General features: G+C 41.4%; 1 protein-coding gene across 1 annotated transcript; it reads right to left on the bottom strand.

Annotated features, from left to right (window-relative positions):
• Positions 1-10,068: 10,068 nt before the first annotated feature.
• On the bottom strand, positions 10,069-11,112 carry LRRC30 (leucine rich repeat containing 30; the record flags this gene model as incomplete). Its single annotated transcript, XM_082309827.1, is given in 2 exon segments — positions 10,069-11,019; positions 11,023-11,112. Coding segments are annotated over 2 exon segments (1,041 nt in total).
• Positions 11,113-19,250: the final 8,138 nt, after the last annotated feature.

Raw genomic sequence — 19,250 nt, 5'->3', positions numbered from 1 at the left:
CACAGATCTATCTCTGAGTTTCTATGGATCCTGAAACAGGAGGTTCTCCTCAGAGGCAGATGAGTTTTTGTATCCTTCCCTTAAATGCAAAACTGATGCAGCACCACCTTCCATGGAGCTGGATGCACCTTCAGGCACCCAGCAGTAAGCAACATTATTTTCAGCCAGAACTAGTGGATAAATTATACTATTATGCTGTTACCATATCTTATAGCATGATGACTTGTGTACACCGAGTCCAGCCCTTTTTGCTTCTGCAAGCCTACAGTTTCCACTGTACTCAATGGGAGGTGAGGCTTGTAGAAGCAGTTCCCTTGGTCCTGCTTTGCTGGGGTGAGTACCCCATACAAGGAGAGCCCCCCCCAAAAAAAAATTGCCTGACAGTCATGGCAGGGCAGTCCTGAGCTTCACATCACACATACACATCAGCTAGGTCAGTCCAAACCAAGCAAGTAAATTGGTGCTACTTTACTGGATCCTGTTGTCTTCCCTTTCTTTATCCGGCCTTTTTTCCTTCTGTCCTGAACTTAAAGGGAATACCTCTATGTGAACAGCGTAATTGTTACCGCTCTCTGTAATTGTGGCTATGCATCGTTGCTCCAGCCTCAGACTGCAGCTTCCCTTTTAAAGGACTGACACCAAAGAGTAGGAGTGTATTACACACTGGTGAAAGGGAGTGAGGCCAGCATATTTTTACAGCAGAAATGGAGAACTAGACATAAATCTCACTGTCTGCAGCACATGGCAAAATATGGGGCTAGACAAGAGAATCTGTTCCTGCTTTTATCTATTTCTAAATCATTCTGTAGCAACATAACAACCAGGGGGACCAAAATTTCTCACTTCCAAAATACAGGTAACAGAGGCAGTGAATTTATGTAGAGCTTCACTGGGAACAGGAGGGGACCTCTGGAGAATAAGTCAGATGAAGAGAGGACTTCTTGTTTGTTCACAGTTGTGCATAGATGCTTTCCTATGTCTTTAACATTTACGATAGCCCTTCAGTAGTTGGTTAACATAAATGTCCACCTAGAATTGTATTGGAGACTGAAGATTTATGAGGTACAGGAGTACAGAAACATGCCACTAAGTGCAGAGTATATTCTGCTGTTCAGGCTAGTTAGGGCTTCCTGAGGCTTGTTCCCCGTTTTTCACTTAGTCTATTTGTTGGGTTTTTTTTTCTTTTTTCTTCTTTTTTTCTTTTTTTTTTTTTGTTATCGCCCTGTGTAGTTGATGAAGACAGGCCTCTGCTAATGATTAACTTGTTTTGGAGGGCAAATTCAGAAAAGAAGGGTTGAACTGGCATCAGTCAAGCAGTCAACTTTAATTAAAAATGTTGAAACTCGTTAATAAGAAAGAAAGAGGCAAAACACAAAAAAGGAAGGAGAGTGGGTAGCAACAGAAAAGAGAGAACATAATAAAACAAGGAGGAAGGACAAATGAAAAGAAAAAGGCAATGGAATTAATGGGAAAATGCAGATAGCTAGTATACAAGAAACTGTACGTCAGCTGTCCTGGCTTCTTACTAAAGTGACTAGATGTCTAGCCTCTAAAGTGGCAATTTTTAGCCCTTTGCCCCCCTTATGTTTATTATTTATCTGATATTTTAAAATATACTGTTACCAGTATGAACTGTGGCAAGACAAATGTGGGGTATTTCTGCTGTGCATTTGTTGTTGAACATGCACACAAGCCTAGGTCCTCCTCAGAATAGCCAACTGCTGGTTTGAGGAGTACAAGAGAGAGGGGGGACTGTTGCAGAAATCCCAGTTTGGTGACTCATCACCCTGGCAACACTGGCAAGAGAAAAGCGATGCTTATCTTTATCCAAATCTAGACTGTGCTAAATTGATGTAAATGTGAAAATTACTTACTGAGAAGAGCTATTATCTTCATAGATAAGTCTTGAAATGTCACTGCTTTGTAACATATTAGCCTGGCTAAAGAACATTAAATAGCCTCTCTAATGGACACCTGATACACCAGAGAGAATTCTGTGTCCCTGGTGAATTTCCACATCCTTCCCTAAGGCTAGTCCTTATGAGGATTTGGACATGCTAGATGAATTTTCTCACTCATACACTCTAATATCTGCATGCCAGTCCAAGGAAGATGAAACATCTTCACTGCTGTAAATTCATAACTTTGAGCCAAATGAGAAATAAATCAAATCTATCCCAGATATGGGCTTTGCGAAACTGAAAACTTACCAAGTCTAAGAGCATTCATTTGTTTTTTGTTCTCCAAGCCCTGGTGGATCATATAGACCAGAGCAACCTCTGGTCCTCCAAGCAGGACTAGAAAATGTAGTACCTGAAGTCTGTGAGACACTGGCTTTATGTTTTCACACAGTGTAAGAAGAGGCTATTAAGACTCATAGTAAAGACTGTTATATTAACTTAACTTACTCAAATAAAATATGGAGATTGAAGGGGAGGGTTAAAACCTATACATCAGCTTTTGATAAACAATCAACTACTAAAGTTCTTCTGAAGTTAAACTAAATTTTGAACCAGCTGTGTTTCATCCCCTGTCTCTAGGAGCAGCCCAGACAATTGGGTGTGAAAATTCTCTAAACTTTTCCATTTGAGCCTTCTACAAACATATGGGCCAAACTGAACTCCAAAAGTATTGTTCGGTGTCAGATCTATAAATTTTCTTAGATGGATCAGGCTGTGTAGAATTTAACTTCTTTTCTTCTTTGATGGGCTAAAGAATGCACTTCAAATAGTTCACTGCAAGAGCTACTAAACTTTTCGTGACTAACAGAAAATGAATGTATATCTGCTTGTATGATTATTGGTCAATAAAAAAAAGTCCAAATCCAAATTCTTCCATATTTTAAATCCCCACATTGCTTAAGAGAAGTTCCAGTGAACTTTGTGATATCTAACACTAAAAAACACCCAGAAAAACTAATGTACAAGAAATTCAAAAGCAACATAATTTACCATGGGTTTTAAGTCCTGTTTTGATGCTAAATTACCAGCATTTTATTTGCAGTGGAATATGCTACTTTTCAGTCTGCTTATGTAGTCAGATACTACATTGCAAAACATTGTAAAAACCTCCCAAATACCTCCAAACATATGCATACACAAATGCACACACACACATGCTCAGAGGGATTATTTTTTTAATTAATTGAATTCAAGGTTAGTATCTTTGTAACTTCATTTGTATGTCGACAGAACACACAAACACCACATTACAATCTATTCTTTACAGTGTTATTTTCCAACTGGAAAGAGAAGGTAAGTGTGCTGAAAGATACACAGGACCCTTGTGCACAAAAAATGGCTATGGAAAGCCCTTATCTTAACCAAGTCACACTCGACTGAATGAATTTCCCAAATGAAGGTTTTATTCTTCTGGATTCTTCAGCTCTCCCATCAATGCCATTCACAGGGCACTATATTACTCTATGCCAGAGAGACTTGTCTGCTTACACAGGTAAACAATTTAGGAACCACTAATAGCCTCTGTTGTCCACTATAGGGAAAATATGTATACATGCATGGACCAATACAAAACCCCAAATACAGAGAGAGAGACTTCCATTATGTTTTTAAAAACAAAAAGGACAAAGAACAAGCAAGGAAAGTATAATGAAAATAACTTTGTTTTCTAGATGGAAGCAATTTTTTACTGTAAAAGTTTGCTGTTACAAACTTGGAAATTTCTTTTAGCTGATTTTGGAATGCCATTTCTAAAAACTGCAATGGCTTCTTTTGAATGTGTCCTGCTTACCCCTGCTTTGAGGTTGAGCATTTTAATAGCTAGGGAGAAATTATTTTCTGCCATTGAAAGCATTTGGCACAGGGCATTGTAAGTGTGTTGGTGTTTCTCTGATGTATCTTCCAACCCTTCTCAGCAAGTCTGAATGTTATACTATACTGAGAGATAGTGCTTCATGTCGTATGCATACATGCTGCAGAGGCAAGGCCAGGCAAAGGAAGGTATTTGTACCCTACAGCTTCACTGACCTTGCTTCAGATGCCTAAATGAGGCTGCAGATGTCCTGGGGCTCTCTCTGGCCAGCAGGGAGAGACCTCGGGACAACACAGGGCACTTCAGCAACAATCCTTTCCCGGTGCCTCCCGGGAGTAAGGCATCCATCTCTCTCCATCAACCATGGACACAGTGTCTGGAGACTAACCACTGCCTGAAACCTCTAAGGCAGATGCATAAAGTTGGTGTCGTGAGCACGACACCTTTTTTGGGTAGGTTACGCATTTCATGACTGGTGGTTGTGGAGCCTGCCAGCCTCCCCCATCCTGCCCTCCTTGCGTGGCAGGTGAGAGATTGGACCCTTAATACATTTTTATGCCCACCCACACCTGGCAACATTGGCTTTGCAGGAGGAGAAAAGCAATTTGTTGCTTTTGTGAATACGCACATGACGCAAAGGCTGGAGAGCGGGAAGAAAACGGAGCAACATATGTTTCCCCCAAAGAGCTTTATCAAAAAAGAAAAGAGAAATACATATTTTTTTTAATGTCTGGGAAGTGGAAATTAAAAACAGGCTATCCATCAATGAATTTACGGTGTCTGAAACTCCTCTGAGTCCTAGGCAAACATAAAGCTCTGCCCTTTGGCCGTCTTTTCCGTCTGCCTGGGTAAGCTCACTTTCTGAGGCAGCACAATTTGCAGTGACCTTTTCTGAAGCTGTTGCTACACTTCCTGCTTCGCTGGAAACCACCTTTTTAGCCATGCATGGCGTGACTCCACATACATTGGAGGATAAATTTCAGGTTTTGTCGCTAAACCCTGCAAAGCAACCCCATGTGGTAGGCAGCCATACCATTGGTACCGCTGGCCTGCAAAAGACAGTGCTGAGGGACGGTTTTTGAGGGCTCGTTGGCTCTTGTTGCACCACAGATAAATGCATGGAATCAATGAGGGCTGGGGATGAAAAAAGAATTTAAAACTAATAAAGTCACCAGTCTACTTTTCTCTGGATTGCTGGGAGGGAGAAAAACATTTCGTACGTGATTTCCACTTTTAAAAAATCTTTATATGAATTTGATTTCCTCTTGGAATATTCAGGGTGTTCAGATAACCTAATACATTTCTAAGGAGAGCTGTTTCAGTGTCTCTTTTTTCATCTTTTGTAATTATTCTGCCTCTTACTAGTACAGAGGAAGGATTATGCAATTTTATAAAAGGATTTTCAGATTTACTCCACATATGAGTATTAAAGTGTACCTCTGTCCCAATATATCTAAAGCTTCATACCCATTTAAATATCTACTGAGTTTTTAAATTTTGGTTTTGCCATATATAAAATGGTAAATGTATATATTCTCACATAAATGCGGGCCCTTCTACAGTCAGCGGACGTTTTCTTTTGGCTGTAACTGTGTCAGGATTTCAGGTCCCCCATGTGTGGACTGCAGAAACACATGTGACATAATAATATGCTTATTTTCCTAATATTTTAGAAATTGTTATATATTGTTATTTTTACAGAATTTTTTTCTTACATATTAATTATACTTAATAGAACTGTGCAAGGCAGTCTGAAACACTCCTTGAATCACTTAAGAGCTGCTGCCTGGAGGTTGTGCAGCAAATTTAACCCTGGAATTTGGTGAAACCATGCTGACCAGATGATTAGTTCATTTCCTTTGCTTTCTTTCTTTATCTCTCTTTATTTACCTTTATTTATCTCTCATGTAATGAAGACCTTTGAGGCTTCTTTTTTTCTTTGGTTAAGGAAATAAGCTGAAGTATCAATGATTTTTCTACTTGTGGAAATTATATGCTGTGATATGTTTTTTCAAGTAATGTGCTGGCCTAGCAAAGTAAAGAATGTGTTCAAATCTCTCCAGGATCAATGCAATACTTTTTAGATGCATCCTCCTTCACTTAAATGATGACTGTAAAGTTCTTAAAAATATTAACTGAAAGATATGGTTTCCTGAAGCTACAGAATAGTAATAAGAAAGGAATTCATTTACATCCTAAAAAGTTTAAACTGCAGAATGCATATTCTTATATTAAAAATGCCTAGAAACTGTTTCTGAGTTTGAGAAAAAAAGAGGAATTATGATGAAAATGAAGAAAAGTATGGAGAAAACATTGGCAAGTTGGAAAAAAAAAAATTGACATATTTTTCAACCAAAATAATAATCATAAAATCTTTATTCTGAATTTCAAGGGCTTTCAGCTGGAATCTGAAAAAATCTGTTTTGAAATGCCACCCTGGTACATCTTGGAAATTGGTCTTTGTAGGCTGTTGCTGCTTTGCTCATGGAACGGGCCGGTGTTCCTGGCCAGATTACATGCCCATGGGTGCCCCACAGGGCTGCTGGGACATTGCAATGGATTTTGGGAAGTCGCCGGTCTCAAGCGGCATGAGGAAGTTTGCCCATGTGGCAGGTTTGGCCAGTAGCCCCAGAGCAATAGCTACAACACATTTCAGCTTTAACTTCCAGAGAGGTTACAGCAACATTTCAGATTAAAATGTGTTCCTTTCAGTCAAAGGTTGAAGTCACTAACGTTGGTTAGGCCAAGAGCCTGAAACCTTCCAGTTTTCAAAGGCTTTGCTTGTTGACTAGACTTTAAACTTTTCACAGAATGCAGCTTTCTTTTCAAATTAAAATAAAAATAGGTGGAACCTATTTACCTCACCAAATGTACCACCAGTGTATTTGATGATAGCTGGGGAAAAAATTGCATAGCCCTGCTGTATATTACATTTATCCCAACCGTTTGACCCCTTACTATGTTCTTTCTACTTCGTTCTTGTGCTTTGCTCTTTGTTTTGTCCACATCAAGAATTTTTCTAAGGTCTTTGAGAGCTTCTCTGAGCAATAGCCATAGAAAAGTCACCCTGCCAAGAGACAATCCTTTCCCACGAGTGGATCCCACTTTTTCCATTCCTTTGAAGAACACCACCACCAATAACAACAAAAATAATAGACGCATCAAAAGTTATGCTGCTGTGAGCCTTAGGATGAGAAAACTTTAGTGAGTACTAGAAACAAGTGTAATATTCCACATATAGTTCTCTGAAAGATTATATGTCAAAACCGTATAATTTAATACACACATAGAAGTGGTACTGTCGTCATATATTACGAGAGATGACTACAGTCCCTACAGCGTTTCAGCTCCTTTTTTCCCCGGTCATCTGTACAGCTCATATCAGATGACAACGCTGAGATCCACTGATTCTTTGCTAATGCCCTGCTCAAATCTAGGGCCAGCATGCGACATCATGCTTTCTATCTCCCTCCTGCGCCTCTTGCTTACTTTCTCTGTCGTGCTCCCTCTCAGATGCAAATACATACATCTTTATTTGCCTCTCATGCATATTTCTATACGTTAACAGTGCTATATACAGTCTTCTTTCTACAGGAAGAATTCAGAACACTACCTTTAGTCATGTGAGATCATTTTCTGTATCTCTGAGAAAGCTATTTATAAGGGTCTTGATTGAGGAATGAAAGAAAGACTAAAGCAGTTCAGTGGAAATTATCTTCTTAATGGTAAAATCTGAATTATACATTAAAGTACCATTTATTCAATGAATTTTATTATTCTGTTTAAAAAGGCAGAGATTTTAAGTGTTTCGTATGCTTACAAAGGTTTATTAGCTTGAGTAAAAGGTTATTATTATTCAATTGAATAATTGAATTTTAAATTATTGGTATTGCACTTCGTGTTATAACTGCTTTTCCAGATGCATTTGATTATGTCAAATTTGCCTTTTAATCCCCTGCCTGGAGACCATTTTCTTGAATCATTCACTGTTTCTCACCCTCCGCCGTGGTATCCTAATGAACACACACAGTCCAGTCTCACATCTTCCATGTAAATTACTGTGCATACCTCTTCTAATCAGATCACATTGGAGGCTATCTGGTGTCATATAATCCTGGATACTGATATGTGGAAAATCTTTTCAGGTGATTAATGTCATAAGCATCTAATTTTCCTGCAAAGCACTGTTGCGGGACTACAGTGTTTATGTGAATGACAGACTTCGGGATATGAAATGGACATTTAGAAAAGTTAATAATCTGTGCCTAATCCCCTCCAAGAATTATCTGTTGGTATTTCTATAAATAATTGCAGCTTTATTTCTTGTCGCTAATCAAATCACATATTAATTTATTAGACGTATTGTTCATTAAAAAACTTGGAACTTTGCTATAAATCTCATTGCACAGGTGACATAAATACATGTAAAGCTACACATAAAATATCTTTGCATTTGAAACGTATATTAAATAAAAAAAAGTCACAAAATAACTGCTTTGGTGTTTATTTACTTGCTTTGTTTGTTGGTTTACTTAATGCTCGAGCAAATGTGCCCTTCAAAAAGGTTTCTTTTTTGCTAGAAACATAAGATTTGTCCTTGACTGCAGACTTGGAAACTGTGATTCCTGGGTGTAACACTGAAATTCTCGATTAAGATAACAAACGATACACAAAACAATCCAACATAATAGAATATCAGGGTCAGCAGCCCCACAGTGGAATATTCTGTGAGCACCGATCCTTCACTGCTACGTTTAATACCTCACTGATAACGTTAGCGTGGCCAAAGGTGCTGCGTTTGCTTGCATGTAGCTGTGAATTACATAATTGTCTGCTGTTATCAGGCTGCTTCTACCTCTGCTGAAGAGTTTTTCCCTCAGCCAGGGGTTGTCCATTAACTTCACTAGAAGCAGGATTGGCCTTCCACAGCCTTCCATAATTTGGAGCAAATTATGTTTTAGAAAGTAATCATTGATTCCTGAGATTTGACATAAGATAGGAAGCACTTTAGAAGTAGCTTTGAATACTCTTAATTAGCTCAAGAATTACAGGCTCATTCCTCTTACACTGCCATTACAAGCATTTATCTCAACTGATTTCAACAGAGTTGCTTCTGTTTTACACTGGTGTGAGGGAACAAAAAAACCAGGTTGCATAAATTGTTAACAGCTCTTTCACACTGCCTCTTTATTACCAGATAAAACTTTGATGAAGGACATTCACAGAAGATCAATATTAGAAACCACATAAGACCTGACTTTTATGCTACTGGCTGATACTGAAAATCACAGAAATAAGTATTTGTTTTTGAAGCTCTTACTTAAGCCGATGATTGGTTTGATGCTGCTTTTCCTGAAAGAAATATTTCACCTTTAGGAGATGTACTGCCTCCTGAGTAAAGCTACTCCACAGTTCCGATTGCAGGGATGCGGGAAAGGGAACGGAGTGCAGTTGTTCATCTAGTAACAAGCAGCTTCATCTGACAGTGTTCGTTTGAGGGAATAAGGACCCACGTTCATTTCTCTGCTTCGTATGGACGCTGCTCCCAGCTGATGTGATGCACCGCTGTCGGCGTCCTAGGAGGCTCCATGGGAAAGGCTGCGTGTCTCAGGAGGGGAACTAGGGGCTTTGGGGAAGTTTGGGGTCTTCTTCCAAAGAACTGGGAAATTGCCTCATCGACAGCAATCTTCACCTGTAATTTATAGAGGCCAGTGCACAGCTGTGGGGTAAACAACAAATGGTATTGAACTGGCCAGTAATATACTGTCTGTGAGCTAATATAGCTCGGGATATATTCACTCCCAAAAGTAAATTAAACATTTTCCTTGAGATTCACTTTAGATAGCAGTGTTTGTTTATGTAGTGGTTTATCTGTGTATGAAGAAGTGAGCAGGAGTTAAAGTGCAACTGCAATCACATATAGTAAATCCAATTTATATTAATATTCCTCCAACCTAATAGCTGGCAAATACACGTTTCTGCACTTCCAGCAGTCTGCCTTAATTTGTCTCTGTCAAACGAAGAGCAAACATTTTATCACAAGTTTGTTGGAGTTTTTTTCCTAAAAACACCCAAGCAGACCCACACTGAAGGTTACAGACGTGACTATTTTTAGAAAGTTTACTCTTCACACACTTAATCAAGACCATCATACTTTACTTGCTTTCCTCCAACTGTTACTAAAGCCATCCACAGTCTTCGAAATCCGAGCGTTATGAAGTGGAAATGCCTGTGCAGAAAAGCGCTCTGCTATGACTGAGTCTTGCTGACAGGCTTAATCCCAAGCTCAGCGGAAACTCAGTTGTGCTCCTTTTTCTCCCTGAGGTAGTTGAAGAGGACGTCCAACCCCCCCTCGACGACCTCGGGCAGGGGCCGGGACAAGGGGTTGTGGGCGATGTGGAGGCCTTTGTCCATCGGGTTCCACGCGATGCGTGGCAGCCGGCGCAGCAGGTAGAGGTCATCCGGGAGAGTCTGTATGGCGTTGTAATCGACGTTTAGTAACTCCAGAGCAGTGATGAAGCAGAGAGACCGTGGCAGGGTGCGTATGTTGTTATTCTCTACGATAAAGATTTGCAAATTGACCAGATACTCAACACTCTCTGCGATGTTTTCAAGCCTGTTGGACCCTAGGTGCAAGAAGTCTAAGCTCCTCAGTGCAAAAATGCAGAGGGGAATTTGCACAAAGCGGTTGTTACTGAGGTTCAGTTTCCTCAAACTTGTCAGGTCGGTGAAGCTCAAAGGCAGTTGTGAGATGCAGTTGTGAGAGAGGCTCAAAACCTCCAGCTTCCTGCACAAGCTGAGCTCTGCTGGCACTTCTGTCAGGCAATTCATATTGACAAACAAGACCTTCAGGTTCCTCAGCAGCCCAATCTCTTTAGGCAGACACCTGAGGCAGTTGCCACACAAGTTCAGCACTACCAGCCTGTCCAGTTTCCCCAGTGAAGGAGGAATCACCACCAGCTGATTGCGTGAAAGGTTCAGTTTCTGCACCTCGGGCAGTCCCCACAAGAAGTCAGGCGTGCTGGTCATCCCTTTCATTATGAGGCTCAAGCTGACATAACGCAGTCCTCGTTTCAGCAGTGACTTGGGCTCTTTCCCTGACAGAAGAGCATCTTCCCACGCAGGCAACTTTGGACCTTTCCTCAGAAAAAACATGCTCCTTCGCCCCTCGTTCTTCGAGTGCTCAGTTCCCATAACACCCTGAATCCCTCCTGAGAGATGAAGTGAGGTTTTCTTCCCTTGCAAGTGCTACACCAACATGCAAATGCCAACAGAGGATGACAGCTTGCAGGAGGCGGGAAAGTCAAAGCAAGGAGACAAGGAGGAGCCTGTGAAGTGCATCTCAGTCCACCGGGGCAGTTTCCATAGCTGCTGAGGGAAAGTTTCACTTTTGGGGGCTTATGTTGGTCTTGGTGCACAGTCTGTAATGAAATACTTGCTCCTGACTTGTGAGCAAACCTGTTCAATTCAAACTGGATGCCACAAGGCAGCTGTCACTGTCATTTGGCCTGGGCTTTATTGGACAGATATGTATCTTCACTGCAAAAAGGTCACAAGGATGCTGTATATAACTTCACCATGTCAGCTTTCTTGGCTATCTGGTACATACCATGGCTGCAGGACAATTAACAAGAGTAACTTCAAAAAACAAACAAGCAAGCTATAGAAGAAAACAAGCAAACAAAGACGCCATCATTTCATTTCAGATTTAAAGGACATTTTCACAATCATTTTTATTTTGATGTTTCTGATTTCACTGAAATAGTTACCAGTCCACCGGAAAACTTTGCACACTGCAAAATGCTGGTAAAGACTTTTCATGTAAGTCCTTGTTTTCTGTTTAGTTAAAAAAAAAAAAAAGAAAAAGTTAATGCTCATAAAAAGTGTTAGCTTTTATATCTCCTATGTGGTGAGGATAGGCCTCTTTCTTTTCAGAAAGGGTACCACCTTCACTGCAGCAGTGACATTTTGCAGTGGTATCTGCGCCCACTTGGATGATTGCTTGCTACCCACGTTGCCAAGTGTGAGCAGTCATACCGTGCAGTTCTGCCCAAATTACTCTGTCCTAAATGTCCTGTGCTACTTTCATATCTATCAGTCAGTGAGATTTTGGGGGTCTGGTTCTTTTGTGCTGCAGAAAGTGTAGCCACTCGATGTCCCTTTCCCCATGAACTTACCTGTCTTTCTGGGCTATTCTGGGGTACAGAGGGACTAGCAGTCAAATAGGCCGAACTATAAATGACATTTAACTCCAGGATAGAGGGACTGATGGGAGAGGAAGGAAGCAGCGAGGTATAATAATACCCGACAACAGCTGAAGCTAGCTCTGCTGATGAAAGGAAATTGCATTGCTACAGGAATATGCAGTGAGTTTAAACCCAAAAGGACCCTAAAAAGGATATGCAAAAACTTCAGGCACCATTTAAACTAGGTGAAAATTGCAGCAAATAGTACAAGACTTCCAGGGCTTTTCCTCTCCAGTGGATCTGTGGTGATGGAGATGCTTTGCTGCTGCCTGAAAGATTTGGTGATGGGTGTACCCTCCCTACCACCTCATTTCAGAGAGCCTCACCTTAAAACCCTGCATTAGCTCAGATGCTAAAGGACTATGCATGAAGCTGCAGCTGGGAGTTGGGTCACTCCAGCAACCTCTTTGGAGTCAATCCCCACAGTCCTTTCTTACTGCCAAGCATTGCTCAGTCTCTTTTCAGTTTTTGGGTCCCTCATGGAGCTTGCACCTGCTTGGGAGGGGAGGGGAGAGGCGGGGGCATCCCTGCGGCTGTGTCTGGCGAGCGGGATCCTACAACAAGAGAGGAGCCAGGACCACAGCAAGAAGCACGAGATGGCGGCAAGCCGAGCGAGCCACGCAATTAAAACATGCGCCTTAACAGGGCTGTGTGGCATAAAAACAATTGGTCCTGAGGCTGAAATATTGCATTCCCTGAAGTGCCTGGATGAGCCAGTTGTAGCTGTTTGGTTAGAGTGGGTTGGCAGCCTGACTGAGTCACAGATCCCTCCCTTGCAAGCACTTTCCGCCAATATTTGTCAGTTTACAAACAAACATTATATTAAATCCCATCACAGCCATAAGCTCTGACTCAGTGTTCTTGTTAACCATCATCCAAACGCGCTGCCCAGAGTGGCAGAGATAACCCTGCCGCTGTAGGCAGAGGAGCCGCTCAGTGGGGGAGAGGAAACTCAACAGCAGGCCAAGCTCGAGCCAGATTTGGCCTTGCATGACAGGGGGACCTGAGGCTAAAATGTGGCCTTTCAGCCCAAGCAGGTGGAGAAGCAAAACCGAGAGCCTCACGAGTCCTGCCTCTGGGTTGTCTGCCCAGCTGCTGTTAAAAATGCACCTATTATCAGGCTGCCTAAATGGATTTGAACAAGGCATGCCCTTCTGCAGCAGCAAACACGAAGGAAAGAAAAAAGCCTTTTGGAAAGCATTTACAAAGTTAGGCATTTCCTTCTTTTAATCACACTGCTGGAACGAGGAACCTGCCGCAGCTCTGCCCAGCGGCCAGCGGCCCTCCCCGTGGCTGGGCTCGCACCTGCGCCCACGTCCCCATGGTCACTTCAGAGCTTTTCCTTCTGGAGGTCACTTTTAGTAACAAACAAAACCAAACCACAAAGGAAGCACAGTCTCCCTGTAGCACAGTCTCTCTGGCCACAGGCTGGCCAGATATTTTTGGACGAGAATGTTGTCCCCATCTCCAAAATGCATTAGAGTACACTGCCTGGGGACTTGGCACGGCCCAGTCCAGCCTCTCACCACAGAAATCCCCGTTTCCTAACTGCGTGACTCAGCCAAAGTGCTCTGTACCCTTCCCTGGTTTTGCATCACACTGCTGATTTGAAACTAAGCCTGTACAGTCTGGGTCGGGCTGTCAGAAAGCTTCACCCGGGGCTCTCTATCAAACAAAAATGCTTGCTCTGCTTCAGTCTTGCAGCATCTCCTGCTATTGCATTGCCGTATCTCCACTGCCTGTCAGGCAGCAGCGGCGGCAAAGAGGATTTATAAAAGAAATTCCACATCTGCAGCTTCCATTGTCCGGTTCCCTTCCTGCCTCCGCGAGTACCGTAACCGCTACGTGAAGAAAAAAAAAATAACCATTTCCTTTTCTTTGTTCTCCAACAGAAAAACAGTCTATTGAGCACACTTGCAGTTGCAGAGACGGGAAACTCTGAGGTAACCAAATTAACTTCCTTTCTTGAAATCGGGATAATAAAACCACAGTGGCCTCATCTGGACATCTCAGGAACTAAATTTCTGAACAAAAATAGTCCCTTATCTGTTGATGCCCTGGACTGGTTTTGTTCAAACACTTTTCAGTTACCTTTTCTCTCCGTTGCCTGCTGCCCTGCCCCGCACTGCGCTGTGCTCTGGGGGCAGACTGAGTCCTTTAGGTCTCCCCTAGGCAGCTGGGCCAGTGGACCGCTGACCTGTGTTGACGCAGCCTGGCAGAAAGCAGAAGTGAATTTCATGCATGGAAGTTTGTCAGGGGAAACAAAAAAAATCTGTGGGATTTACATGATACAGTGTAGTTGATAATTGCTTCGGGGATTAAACAAAAATGCTAGTGTGCGGGAGAAAAAAATGACCCAAAACTTGCTGAAGAACTCTCTAGTCTAACTAATATAATAAGAGAAACTGCACTATGAGCAATGATAAAAAACTGGTAAGCTGACAAAAATGACAAGCTATATTTTCTGATGTTCTTTGACAATGCAAATGATTAGATTTTTTTTTTTTTTGAAGGAGGCAGGATTGTCAGCCCTGAAAAAAACTGTAAGATGAGTTCACAAAGACCTGGAATTTTAAAGTCTATTATCTATGGGCTCTTTTATTTGCCTGCAGGTTTGGAGTCTCTAGAATACACTTGGGAAATATTTTCAAGCGTTTCTCTGCAGCCAGGCGGGGGGCTGGACAATTGCATTGTTTTTAAATAAAAGTTGAGATCATCATATAATTACTTTTCCACAGGATTTGAGCTTTTAATGAAATATCTGATAGCATCAGGCTTTTAATGAAACCATAGCCATCTTGACACACTGAATTTAAATTTTGTTTTCCTTCAAAACCAAATTCCGTCATTGTCTTTTAAATTGGTGGGCATACAATAGATACCTACAGTTTCATCAGCATATACCTGTAGGCTCAAAATTGATTTTGAAGCAAATTTCATGTTCTTTATGGAGTCAAAATCTTATATAGTTCCTCTGGCTCAGCTTTATTAAAAAATGTATTAATATAACAAGGAATAGTTTAAATCTTTAAGCATAGCCTTTTCTAAAATGCTGGAAAGTTCAACCCATACCATTCAGAAGAAATTTTCATTTTCATTTATTATCTAGGTGTTATAATAAACATCTGGCTAAATGAGGATGCAGAAACTACCTAACCCTTCCTGTGTCAGGAAGGATGCTTTGGCTAAAAAGGGTTAACTTATTTCAAGTTCAACAGAAAGCAACTGTCACGCTGGAGAAATATTCACTAGAAGTACAACTGCAGCTACTGAACCATCTTCTCTTGTGCTGTTCCTTTCCTCCTGTTCCTTCCTGTTTTAAAAGTGTTGGTGCCATGAAGATTGTCAAAGATATCCTCTGGTCTTAGTGCTAAGGAATCAAATTTTGCAGGTTTTTAACTGCTTTGTAGTGGTTTGTTGATCTTGCAGCTAGTCTGAAATACTAAGTCAAATTTCAAAGGTAATTTGAGATTTATGAGATCTGACACAAGACAGGAACAATTCTTAAGGCAATTTCAGATTTCCTGTTAATTTGTTTTTAATTATGGTGCTGTTAACAGCCTTTAATGCCTGTGTGTCCCAGGAGCTTTTCTGGAATGTTTTATTAAGGTCCCATGTGGAGCTGCTGGATCGCCTGACCCATGAAGTATTGGGCCTGGAGGTGAATGACTGCCTGCGCAGGGGCTCATTTAACAAGAGCTTTGGCAAAGTTTTTCTGCAGACCTCATGACAGAAGACAAGATCAAACTATCAATAGTATGGAATAAAAAGAGAGAGGGTTTTTTTGGTGTGTGTATGTAGTATAGAAATGACAGGCTCGATTCCTCCCAGTAGTCAGCAGCCAGCAGTGACTTTCACGTTACATGGAATTACAGGAAGTTTTATTTCTTTTCTGCAAACTTGCAGTAGTATTTTGAAATTCTAGAAAATGCATAAATGCCTGGTAGGTCAGCTCCTACTTCTGCCACAGTTTCCCTGTGTGTACATGAGCCAAATAGGTGGTCTGCCTGGCTACATGAAACAGAGGCAACCCACAATCCTGCACTGCGGTATCACCCGTGTCCTCTGGGGCACCGGTTCATCCTGTGCCCATGATGGTTCTTCCAGGCACCACCAGAAACCACTTGCCTTAGGTGCTTGCCCACTCCTCTGCAAGGAAAGGAGAGTTTAGCACATGGACGTGCCCTAGTGCACACCACTGTTCTGCAGGAGTACACCGAGGACCCTGTCCCGCTTTATTTAGTCATCTGCGCACAGCCTCTCTGTCTCAGCCTTCTCCTTCTCTCATGGCCAGTGTGGTGACAGATTTGACACCATTTATAGACGTATTTGAAGTCATTACATGGAGGATACCATTGCAGTATAGAAAGCATTCACTGTTCTATTATGCATCACTACATTTATGAACAGTCACATCTACATTCATAAACAACCATAAAATAGCCTGTACCTGCCTGTTAGCAGTATGGATGTTTGCTAAATGCTACTTGTGGTCTGTGGCTTTCCAAATCAAATTGAAAAGAAAGTTGGAACAGATTCTCCAAACTGGATGAAGTAGCTTCTAGTATAACTGCTGCCACATCACCTCTGCCACAGATATTCTTTTTCACAGAGCTCTTGAAGGTCATCTTGTTACATTTTGAATGCATAAGAAAGAAGACAGCAAGTCTTGAAAAGCAGAAGAGAGAGCCTGAATTCTCCTTGTCTAAATCTAATCTTATCTAAAACCAGGTGTTTCTTGTCCTGTCTCAAAGGAGTCAGATCATCTAAGTGTTCATCACATGCCTACGTGGTTGGCCTTCGTGCAGAATGCATCGATACTTTCCTTTCTTTCTTTCTGTCTTTCTTTTGGACTACAACTCCTCCCAGACTTATTTCAGTGCCCGGAGCAGATTCAGTTGAGCTGCCTGTGGTGTACCACCCCCAGCTCTCTGAAGCATTCTGTGACCAGGGGCTATGCATCACTCTGGGATGAGGGAATATCCCCACCTCTCCTAAAGCTGTTGCTCAAATTAGCAGGGTTTTCTTAAACATCTGTGGGTACAGAGTCCAAAAATAAGCATGACTCTGTGGTCTGCTGGCAGAACTCCTAGTCCCTCCTTCAAAGTCTGTTTAAGGATTTTACATTTAATGGATCACTGTAGTTACCTACTTTTTTGGAATCTGAAAATCCATTCTCTGTTCTGGAAACAAAAGGCAGAGATGACCTGAGGGTCCTTAGCAGAGAGAATCATTTCCATGGGGTCCTAAGTGTAGTACCTATAGTTTAGAGAGAGATGGGATTTAAGCTAGACCATTAATTCAGCGTTATCTAGTAAGAGTCATACAGACTCTCCCTGCCCAATCTGTCAATATGCTGATTTTGATGGACCATTTTTAAAATAAGTAATTCTCTCCAGGCATTGTTAATGTCAATGTGTCGGTGTCCTGGCTCCATGGAGTTCTGCATGCCACAGTAAAGACCAGGCAACTGAACGTTACGTATTGCAAAGTTCGCTGCTGCTGTGCCGATATCCCTCTTTTTTATTCTAATCGTTTAAGCGTGTTTGAAAATGCTGTTGTATCATAAAGTCTTAAGGGACAAAGCCAGAGGGAAGTTGTAAACTGATTTTAGAAATAAAATCAAACACCAAATGATCCAGTTTTTCATGCCTGATTTTGTCTTTAAAATAAATGCATGCTTCTCCAACTGAAAGCACAAACCCTTTTTATCTTAGTCCTCATGAAATTTGGCAAATCAGCACTGCAAATCAACGTGACCCAGTGTGAAGGGGTATAGGTATTTCCATCCAGAGTCCATTACAATAATGATTGCAAAAAAGAACTTAGGAAATAATTCAATCAAAGCTGCTGTGGAGCCTTAATCCCAGATCCATGACTCTTACACAAATTTTACTGATATAAGAAGAAACTCTGCATTTACCTTCATGTGTCTGGTAAATGATAAAACAGAATCTAATTAAAACTCCCTAAAACACATACCAGTGTCTCAGTTTGGGATTTATCAGAGACATTATCAAATGAAAGGGCAGACATCCCTCTAGACATTTGAAGGCTCGATGCTGACAACTAATAGCTTGACTTTTAAATTTCCAAGCTCTAACTTAAGGAAACATATTGGATGCTTAGCTTCAGAGGGCTTGAATGAACAAATAAAACTTCTCAAGCAATCAGTAAAGCAATGCATCCAGCTATTATTAGTATGACAGTGATATTTGAAATCCTATGAAATAATATGGGTCACTGTGTGGTCAGACAAAGGCTGGTGAGATCTGAGTCAAGTTGCAGTTAAGGGGAGCTATGGGCATCACACAGAGCACAGCCTGCAGGCAGAAGATATAGCCCAGTAGGTGAAAAAAGCACGTGAAAAACAACTTGCATAAAAAAATTACCTTAAAAGTAATAAAATAGAGTAAATCAAAGGGAAAATAAGATCTTCGAGCTCAAGTAAAGGCAAAAGAAAAAAGAAAAGAAAAGAAAGGCCCACCCATAATTGTCATCTCTCTTATTTTACAACCTCTAATGAGCAACTTCCCAATAGAGAGAATCAAACATGAATCTGTTCAGTACCTGCACATCACAAGAGATTAATTGTGGTGTACGACTGCAGGGTTTCAGCACTTATTGGACTGTGGGAAGACAGGATATTGTAGTTAATGATTCCACCTGAGGTGGAACAACGGCACATTCGGCAGCCGTGGAGGTAAGCGGAAGGTGAGCACTGATGCTCTGATGTGTGGCCAGGTCAGCTAACAACACAGCAAGCTTTTTGAAAAAGGCAGAAAATGATGTGTGGCTTGAAAGGAATGCAAATGGCAATACCAAAATTTAAGAATGAAATTACAACAGAAGGTTAGATTGGGGTGAGTAGGGCAAGAGTATTTTATTTTTAATCTTATCTTTCTGGACCGGGGAAGATGACAAGCAATATTTGCAGAGGATTTGAAACAACAGTGCCAGCCTGTGCATTTGTCATGAAAATTTACTACACACAGAGCTCAATAAACTGATGAAAGACATTCTATGATATGGTTGCCTGTGAGATCTGGAGACTAGACCTGGTGACCCATAATGTCTCTTCCTATGCTGTGGTCTTAAATTTGACCTCCTCTCCTGCTGTCTTCAACTCCTCTACACGTGCAAAATTCAGGAGCCTCAGTTCACAGGCCACTGCATTCACATTATCTTTGGTGCTGATCTACACGTTTTCTGCCTCACTGCATTTCACTTTTA

Source organism: Platalea leucorodia (genome assembly GCF_965183815.1).
Source record: "Platalea leucorodia genome assembly, chromosome: 1".
Taxonomy (NCBI): Eukaryota; Metazoa; Chordata; class Aves; order Pelecaniformes; family Threskiornithidae; genus Platalea; species Platalea leucorodia.
The sequence above is the reverse complement of the archived record's forward strand: the minus strand, read 5'-3'. Positions and strand labels throughout refer to the sequence as shown.